The 9,352-nt window shown below is 62.6% G+C and overlaps 1 protein-coding gene across 1 annotated transcript; it reads right to left on the bottom strand.

Annotated features, from left to right (window-relative positions):
• Nucleotides 1–271: 271 nt before the first annotated feature.
• On the bottom strand, nt 272–7,178 carry HIPK4 (homeodomain interacting protein kinase 4). The gene is made up of 4 exons (XM_002723261.6): nt 6,525–7,178; nt 2,679–3,035; nt 1,149–1,997; nt 272–764 (listed from the first exon to the last, which is right to left on the bottom strand). The coding sequence occupies exons 1-4, from the start codon at nt 6,987–6,989 to the stop codon at nt 585–587; spliced, it is 1,851 nt and encodes a 616-aa protein (XP_002723307.1). The 5' UTR covers nt 6,990–7,178; the 3' UTR covers nt 272–584.
• Nucleotides 7,179–9,352: the final 2,174 nt, after the last annotated feature.

The raw sequence follows: 9,352 nt of genomic DNA, 5'->3' as shown, positions 1-9,352 counted from the left end.
GGAGGAAGTCAACAGTGAGACCTCAGCATCTGGCTAGCTCAGTGGAACATGTGCTGAACACGTGGAATGTTCTAGGCATGTCAAGCGCTCAGCGTATTTCAGGGACAGGTTAGTGTGGCCGCTGCCTCCTACTGCGGTAGCAGCCCAGGCTCCAGCCCGAGCCAGTGGCCACCTGGGCACACCACCATAGAGCCAGCTCCAGGGGCAGGTCTGGAGCCCCCTGCTGGGCCAGCCCAGGCCTGGGGCAGTGAGGACAGGCCCGAGGCTGGACTGCAGAACAGTTCTTTATTGAAATCGGCAGAGGCGGCTGGGGGCAGGCTCGTGGCCAACAGGGTACAGCCCCCTTCCTGCCAGCCCTCTGGCTGAGGGGGCCGTGGGCCAGGCGCCAAGGCCCCCACCATGCTTGGGGGTTGTGTGCAGGTATGCGCTGTGGGCAGGGGCGACAGGGACATTCTGGGAAACTTTCTTTGTGTAAGAATAATTCGTGAGTTCAGGGGAAGGCTCTCGGGTGCGGTTTGGGTGGAGAGGGGAGGCCAGCCCAGCTAGCGCAGCCCCCGGTGTGGGGCAGGGCCAGGGGGTCCCCATCAGTGGTGCCCGCCAACATGCTGCAGGAAACTGGTGGCCCGGGGCGGGCCATGCTGGTGGCTGTGGCGGGGCGGCAGCCCCTGGGCCCGTGGTCCCCTGATGCCTTCCAGCGTCCAGTCTGTCTCACTTAGCCACTCTCCAGGACAGCTGCCGGGATCGAAGAGCTCAGGGCTTGACCTCTGTGGGCGAAGAGCAGAGAGGGGCATCAGCTGACAGGTGTTCCCGTGTGCCGGACCTCGTGGGTGCACCTGTGCTAAGGCCCTGTCACTTCTTACAGGTGATAACTGTGTCCCCAGTGTTTGCACAGCTGCAGGTAAGTTAGCGTGTGCTGAGCCTGGTCAGGTCTTCTGTCCGTCAGGCTGGGGTAGGCTGTCCGGTAGGCTGGGGCATCATGTAGTGAGGGTAGGACAGTGGGCACGGAACTCTGTAGCCTGAACGTGGGTGCCTGTGTGCTGGGCCCTGAGCCGGCTGCAGGCAGCGCGGCCGTGTGAGTGAGCTCTGGGGGCGGGCGGCCCTGGTCCTGGAAGCACCTGCGTGCACTGGGGCCACGTGCTGCGGCTCACCTCGGCGTCCACGGTCATGTCCTTGAGGCTGGGTCCATCCCCGTCCCGCTGCAGGATGGCGGGCGGCTCCAGCGAGGCCCCTTGGTGCTCTCCCTCCTCCCAGCCACTGCCCCGGCAGGGCCCGTCCTCCTCGGGGGAGGCCTGGCTCAGGCGGATGAGGTTGCTGAAGCTGGAGTCGGACTTGGAGCCTACGGGCGGCTTGCGGGCCTTGTGGCGGCTTGCCAGGCGGCTGCCGTAGAAAGCCAGGATGGGCTCGGGGCCCGAGTCGGGCACGTGGCAGCCGGCGGTGGCGGCCTTGAGTGGGGCCAGCATATCGGAGACCACGTCGGCGTGGCTCTCGCCCCACAGCCCGCGTCCCGCCTCCTGCAGACTCAGGTCATCCAGCTGGTCGATGGCCCTCTGCATGCCCGGTGCCTTTTCCTCCCGGAAGAAGGTCCCGCTGCTGGCCACACCGCCCATGCCCACGGCCTCCTCCTCCTCAGCCAGGCGGTAGTAGGGGGGCCCCTCCTCGGCAGCGGCCACCACCGGCGGGGGCGGCTTGCCCTCCCCCTGCAGGGAGAGGCGGCGGCTGCGCAGTGACAGCTGGTAGTAGCGGGTGGTCTCGTGGGCGCTGCGCAGCTGCTGCATGGACACGAAGGGGTGGCGCAGGGCTGAGCTGGGGCTGATGCGCTCATGGGACTCCCACGTCAGCATGCGCTTGATCAGCTCCACCATGCTCTTGAGGTCGGCGAGCTCGGCCAGCGCCTCGCGGTCCGGGAAGCTCAGCCGGCCGGCAGCCCCGCCGCCGTTCACCGTCTCGATCTGGTCCAGGGACTTGAGCATGTACTTGCGGCGCTCCAGAGGGCGCACCTGGTGGGGCAGGGCCACGGGGTTGGCGCTCGGGCCCGTCTGGGGCTCTGCCTGTGATCTCGCGGGGGGGCTCCCCGGCTGCTGGGAGGACCACAGCCCATCTCCCCCCACCATCTAATCTGGAGCCCCCTGCTGTGGCAGGATGGGTCCTCCTGCATCCAGAGCCCTCTTTGACGTGGCCCCAGGGCGTGCCTAGGTCAGTTCGCCCCCTGCCAGCGGCCAGCAGAGACAGAGGGGTTGCGCTGACTTCGAGGGCTGCGTGGAATCCAAGTCAGATCCCTCTTTGCCGCCACAGCCTCCACACTTGAACCCAGCCCTGCCCTGGCCTCCCTGTGGCGAACCCAGACACCCCTTGCTGGGAAACCATGCTGTCCAATTCCCTGTCCCCTCTGCTGTCTAACTCAAATCCCTCATGCTGCACGAGTTGCTGACCTCGGAACTGAGGCTGGCCGAAGAGCAGCTGCCCTACTGTCCTGTCACGCTTGTGCCACAACCTGGACCCCTGTTGCCATGGCAGCCCCTGCAACTGACCCCCCTCCACACACACACTTCCAGTCCTCCGGGCTGTCTCCCTCACATCCCTCTTGCTGCAGCAAAGCCCCAGAGCTGACGCTCAGGCTTGCGGGTCTAACCCTGCCGTTCCTGCTGCATCAGCCCCCCCACCCCCGCCTGCCTCCCTACCTTGGTCTCGGCCAGGTAGTCAGCCGAGGACTTGAGCTGCCAGGGGTTGGTGGCGTCAGGGTGGGCACTGCGCTTGAAGAAGTGGTGGGCCTTGCGGGCGGCGTGCAGCAGGTGCGGCTTGGGCAGGCCCTGGGTCTCACAGATGTAGCGCACCTGGTCGTACTCGTTGTTGCCCGGGTACAGGGGCCAGCCCAGGTGCAGCTCGGCCATGACGCACCCCAGGGACCACACATCCACCTTCTCGCAGAAGGGCAGCCCGAGCAGGATCTCGGGGGCCCGGTAGAAGCGCGACTGGATGTAGGGCTCCTTCACGTAGCGCACCTCGCTGAAGATGCTGGCCGAGCCGAAGTCGATCACCTGGCGGGGGAGATGGGGCGCCAGCGGCTTGAGTGCGGGGGGCGGCCCACCTGGTCTTCCCCGGCACCTGACACCTGGCCAGCTCTGGGAATCTTCCTCTCTTGTTAGGCCCCTAGCTCCATCCCTGCTTTGAGCGTCTGGCCTCTTCCGTCTGTCTGTCTGTGCTGGAATTTAGGAGAGTTAGGTCCTTCCGCCCCCGCTGTCCCTGTCCCGAGTGGCACAGGGGCCTCCTTGCTGTCCCTCCCCTGCTCACATGCACACCCTGTGAGGGGAGGCAAAGTAGCCCTGGGGCAGGCGATGCTGTCACAATGCCATCTGCAGGCGTTGTGGGCTGAGCCTCCACCTGCAGCGCCGGCATCCCATAAGGGTGCCTGTTCGTGCCCTGGCTGCTCCACTTCCAATCCAGCTCTCTGCTAATGCACCTGGGAAAGCAGCAGGAGATGGCCTAAGTCCTTAGGCCCCTGCACCCACGTGGGAGACCAGGAGGAAGCACCTGGCCCCTGGCTTCAGGTCAGCCTAGCTCTGGCCATTGTAGCCATTTGGGGAGTGAACCAGCGGATGGAAGACCTCTCTGTCTCTCCCTCTCTCTGTCTGTAACTCTCTCCCTCAAATAAGTAAATAAATAAATATTGAAAAAAAAATAAAAGAATGTCACTTGCATTGCCCCTCCTAGGTGGAGGGCCTCGGCTTGAACCCCCGGCGCCGTTCCCAATTCCAGCTTCCAGCCAGTGCACCGCGGGTCATAGCCTACACGTTGGTGATAGCATTGGTGATGGCTCAAGTGCTTGGGCCCCTGCCACTCACGGGGGAGACCTGGACAGAGTTCCAGTCTCCTGGCTATGGCCTGGCCCAGCTCTGGCTGCTGTGGGTATTTGAAGAGTAAACCAGTGTTTGTCTCTCTGTCTTTAAAATAAAGAAATAAAATATTTTGTCGTGGAGTGGGTACTGTGGCATAGCAAGTCAAGAAGCTGCTTGGGATGTCCCAGGTTCCATACTGGAGATCCTGGTTTGAGTCCCAGCTGCTCTGCAATTCTTATCCAGCTCTCTGCTGATGCGCTTAGGAGGCAGCAGACAATGGCCCAAGTGCCTGGGCCCCTGGCACCCGTGTGGGAGACCTGGACGGAGTTCCAGGCTCCTGGCTATGGCCTGGCCCAGCCCCAGATGTGTAGCTATTAGGGGGGAGCGAACCAGTGGGTAGAAGTGATCTCTCTCTCTCTCTCTCTCTCTCTCTCCACCTTTCAAATAAATAACTTTTAAAAAGGTAGCTCTAGGTGCCACCGTAGCTCAATAGGCTAATTCTCCGCCTGTGGCACCGGCACACTGGGTTCTAGTCCTGGTCAGGGTGCCGGATTCTGTCCCAGTTGCTCCTCTTCCAGTCCAGCTCTCTGCTATGGCCCAGGAGTGCAGTGGAGGATGGCCCAAGTGCTTGGGCCCTGCACCCGCATGGGAGACCAGGAGAAGCACCTGGCTCCTGGCTTCAGATCAGTGTGGTGCATCGGTCGCAGCGGCCATTGGGGGGTGAACCAACGGAAAAGGAAGACCTTTCTCTCTGTCTCTCTGTCTCTCTCACTGTCCACTCTGCCTGTCAAAAAAAAAAAAAAAAAAAAAAAAAAAAAAAAAAAAAAAAAAAAGCAGCTCTGACAGTTTAAAAGAAGAAGAAGAAAAGCCAAAGTCCTTACAACAAAGCTGCAATGACTGCAATGACGGGGGCTGGGGGAAGCCAAAACCAGGAGCCAGGAGCTGCTTCTGGGTCTCCCATGTGGGTGCAGAGGCCCAAGGACTTGGGCCATCTTCCTCTGCCTTCCCAGGTGCATTAGCAGGAAGCTGGATCAGAAGTGGAGCAGCTGGGACTCAAACCAGCGCTCATGTGGGATGCCGGCGTACAAGTGGTGGCTTAACCCACCACGCCACGATGCAGGTCCCGTCTGTCTCTTGGGGCAGAACTGTCTGTCGGCTCCTGCCTCTAACTCTGTGTCTCAGACATTCACTGAGTGTGGACTCCACGACTGCCCCAGGCCCTGCCCTCTGCGTGCTCCCCTAAGCAGCCAGAGGAGACAGGCTGGGATGGGATGGGGACCCAGGGGCAGCAGGCTGGGCCTGAGAACAGAGAGTCCAGGGGCTGTTGACCGTGCAGAGAAGGTGCCCGGGTGGGCAGGGTCGGGTGAGAGCAGGCATCCAGTGAAGCCCACTGATAGACACACTGTGATGTGGACAGACTGATGGTGACGGGGACAGACCGGCTGTGAGGGGGACAGCCACGCCAGCCTCCCTCAGCCAGCTGCCCTGCCTTTCTACCGAGGCCTGTCCTCCCCTCTCACCCCTCCTCCCACAAGTGCTGCTGTCTCTGTTTCCAAAGTCTACCCACGTCTCCCAGGGGGACCCGCACTGACACCCCACTGTCTCCCTCCTCCCCAGTCCCCTGGGCTAGTCCACCCACAGCCGGAGGGGGCCAGGTCACGCCCCTTCTCTGCCCAGAATGCTCTGTGGCTCCATCTTCCTTAGTGTAAAGCCAGGGTCCTCGTCATGGCCACCGGGGTCCGGCACAACCCGGCCCCCTCACCTCCTCCATCTCATTTCCCCTCTCTGCACCTGTTCATTCCGCGTCAGCCACACAGCCTCCTCTGTGCTCCCAGACACACACCCTCAGCTCGCTCCCACCTCAGGGCCTTTGCGTGGGCAGCTCCTGCCACCTGCGCGCTCCACCCCCAGATGTGCACTTGGCTCACTGCCTCCTTCAGGACTTGGCTCAAATCTCACCTTCTCGGGGGGCCTCCCTGACCAAGGCCTCTACAATATCATTCCTCACCACTGCCCATCCACTCAAAGGTGCCTGCGATTCTGTCTAGGCCCTGATCGATCGCCACCCCCTATCCCCCAACTCCCAAGGACAGGACTTGCCCAGGGGGCCAGGACTGAGAATGGAGCAGGAAGGGGAGACCTCAGGTCAGGCTGATGAGGATGGCAGGAGCGGATGAGGAAGCGGGTAGGGGCACGGATTCCAGGGTCAGGATGCGGGGATGGGTTTGGGGTGACCCCGGGGGCTGGGAAGTCGGAGGAGGGAGATACCAGAAGAGCGTCAGGGTGGGGAGGCGGAGCTGACACTGTGGCGTAGCAGGTTAAGGTGCCCCCTGTGATGCCGGCAGCCCATATGAGCACCGGTTCAAGTCTCGGCTGCTCCACTTGCAATCCAGCTCCCTGCTGATGGGCCTGGGAAAGCAGCAACAGAGGGTGACCCAAGTCCCTGGGCCCCTGCCACCCATGTGGGAGACCCAAATGGAGTTCATGGCTCCTGGCTTTGTCCTGACCCAGCCCAGCTGTTGTGGGCCGTTTGAGGAGAGAACCAGCAGATAGAAGATCTCTCTCTCTCTCTCTCTCTCTCTCTCTGTCTCTCCCTCTCTGTGACTCTCTGTCTCTCAGATAAGTCTTTAAGAAGGAGAAGAGCGTCTGGAGGAGACCCCGGCAGGGGCAGGGGGGCGCAGCCACACCGACCTTGACCCTGAAGGGGCAGCGCGTCTGGTCCACCAGCATGATGTTCTCGGGCTTGAGGTCGGCGTGGATGATCGCCAGCTCCTTGAGCCGGGCCAGGGCCCGGAGCACCTGCAGGGTGACCGTGCGGATGTGGCGGGCAGGCAGGGGCGCGAAGTTGTTCTCCTTCTGGAACTCAAAGAGGTTCTGCTCCAGCAGCTCGAAGACCAGGTAGAACTTGAGGGCGTCATGGAAGAACTCAAGGAAGCGGATGACGTGGGCCTCCTCGGGGTCCAGGCCCCGCATGCAGCGCAGCAGCTTCAGCTCGTTCTTGATGATGCGGTTGCGGCAGGCGTCATTCTTGAGGATCTTGATGGCCACCATCTCACCCGTGCTGCGCCGCCAGCCCTTGGCCACCTCCCCGAAGGTGCCTTTGCCCAGCACCTCGATGATGTCATAACAGTCGGTCTCCGACTGGATGGTGGCCATGGTGCCCCTGCCGTGGGAGGTCGCCCTGCCGGGGGCCACTCCCCACGGGCTGTGCCGCTGAGGCCTCCCAGCGGGGTAAAGAGAACTGCGCTGGTGCTTCCTCCTCTGCGACCAGGTCCCACCTCCCTGGCACCCGCAGGCCTGACGGCGCCCCTCAGCCTCCTGGGCCGCTCGGCAAGTCTGCCAGGGCCTGCGCCCCTCCCCCGAAGCCCTCCCGGCTTGGGACCAGGGGCCCCGGACCCCCCAGCGTTACTGAGTGGCTCTGGTTCTGTTGTTGGAGACCTGAGCCCCTCGCTGGAATGGGGGGGTGGGGTGCCACACTGGGCCCCTCCCCCGCCCGGCGTCGGAACGCTGGGGAGGTGAGGGATCAGCGGGGAGGGGAGTCTGATTGTGGGCATCGGTGTAAGGGAATGATGGGGAGAGGTGTGCGTGCGCGTGTCTGCCTTCAGAAAACACCTGCCCCAGCCTGTGGCTGTCACGGGGGAGGTGTGGCTGGCACGTAAAGTGTCCTGCAGGAGACAGGAGTTGGGGCTTTGTTCTGAAGGTACTGGGGGAGCCACAGAAGGGCCCTGAGCAAGGGAGGGCAGGGTCAGACTCGGGTGTTGGGAAACTGTGGACTGGGGGCGGTGCTGTGACGTAGCAGGTAAAGCCATCACCGCATCCCGACCCAGCTCCCCGCTAACGCACCGGGGAAAGCACAGAGGACGGCCCAACCCCTGCACCCACGTGGAAACCTGAAGGAAGCTCCCGGCTCCTGGCTTCAGGTTGGCTCAGCCCTGGCCATTGTGGCCATTAGGGAGTGAACCAGCAGAAGGAAGACTTCTCTCTCTGTCTCTCCCTCTGTTTCTGTAACTCAGCCTGGGGACGAGCTGGGCAGGGCCTAGGTGGGAGAGCACGTGGAGGGCTGGTGGGCCAGTGAGACACCTGGAAGGTGGGGAGGCCGGGGGGAAGCCGTCCAGGACAAGGCCATGGACGAGGGGCAGGTTCCTAAGACGGGACCTGGATGAAGATGCTGAGGTCAGATAGGATCCATAACATTAAAGCGTTTAAACGTGTATCCAGTGGGAACCTTACGGAAGACAAAAATCAAGATACAGACAAGTTTAAAAGGTGCCCAAGGTGGGGCAGGCGTTTGGCACAGGGGTGAAGATGCCACTTGGGACGCCCTCATCCCCTATCAGGGTTCCTGGGTTCAAGTCCTGGCTCTGCTTCTGATCCAGCTCCCTGCTAATGCATACCCTGGGAGGCAGCAGGTGATGGCTCAAGGACTTGGGTCCCTGCCAACCATGTGGGAGGCCTGGATTGAACTCTGGGCTTCAGGCTTTGGCCTGGCACAACCCCAGCCGCTGTGGACATTTGGGGAGTGAACCAGCAGATGCCAGATCTCTTTCTATCTTTCTGCTTTTCAATAAATATAAATTTTAAAGTTCCTAAGTTACCCAGCTGAGTGCCAGGGACAGGCTTTGACCTTGAACCACTCTGACGCCCAGCAACCTCCTTGTGCCCAGGAGACATCTAGGGGGAGCCCTGGAGGCTGCTGCACCCCCAGGCAGACACAGGAGGGAGTCTGGGAGTTGTAAGCACACAGAGGAGGGTGGCACATCCCAGGGAGGGGGTGGGGATGAACAAGGGCCTCCCAGGCGCCCTGAGGGAGAGGATGGGTGTCAGGAGAGGAAGGGGCCGGGAAGTCAGCACAAGGGCCATGCCGACATCCTCTGGCACGACACGGACTTGGCCACGGAGAGGCCACTGCTGCCACGGATGGCCAGCATGTTCAGTGTGGAGAGAGACGAGTGTACGATGGGGCAGGGACTCCAGGCAGCAGGCAGGCCCTGGCAGGAAGGAAGCAGGTGCTGGAGGGTAAGGAGCCGGGCGCCTCTGCCTGAGGCAGGAGGGTGGGTGCGGGGCCATGGGGGGAGACCTGGCACTGCACAGCATGGATGTCGCAAGCAGCCAGGGCGAGGCCGCGGGGCGGGGACGCGCACGGTCCAGGATCCGGGGAGCTGAGGCACCGCCCGGCACTGACAGGTGCTAAGGATGCTGAGACATGGCCCTAAGGCAGCAAGGGTGTGGGGCGGAGGCTCTGAACCCGTGACCCTGTGACAGGGACCAGGAGGGCCTTCCTGGGTGCGGCCACAGTGGCCAGGGCAGTCAGACCAGTCAGGCAGGAAAGGGAAGGCTGGGAGGTTCACAGGGGCCCCTCCCCAGCAGGGGACCAGTGGAGAGCAGTCGTCCTGGGGGGAGTGGGTCCTCAGGACAGGCAGCATCCACCCCCACCCCAGCAGAGGGGTCCCCTGGCGATGCCCTCCTCCCCTCAAAGGCCCCTGAGAACTGTGCAGGCCTCGTGGGGCCCCTCCCACTGG

The sequence above is a fragment of the Oryctolagus cuniculus genome, chromosome 18 (genome assembly GCF_051225735.1).
Source record: "Oryctolagus cuniculus isolate XC-2025 breed Fujian yellow rabbit chromosome 18, ASM5122573v1, whole genome shotgun sequence".
Classification (NCBI taxonomy): Eukaryota; Metazoa; Chordata; class Mammalia; order Lagomorpha; family Leporidae; genus Oryctolagus; species Oryctolagus cuniculus.
This window is presented reverse-complemented; position numbering and strand designations above follow the sequence as displayed.

Excerpts from the sequence above, each read along its gene's own strand:
- HIPK4 (XM_002723261.6), bottom strand. The coding sequence starts at position 6,989 with ATGGCCACCATCCAGTCGGAGACCGACTGTTATGACATCATCGAGGTG. Across the intron at positions 1,998-2,678 it reads ACTACCTGGCCGAGACCAAG|GTGCGCCCTCTGGAGCGCCG; the intron begins GTAGGGAGGCAG and ends CTGCCCCACCAG. Across the intron at positions 765-1,148 it reads ACATGACCGTGGACGCCGAG|AGGTCAAGCCCTGAGCTCTT; the intron begins GTGAGCCGCAGC and ends CTTCGCCCACAG.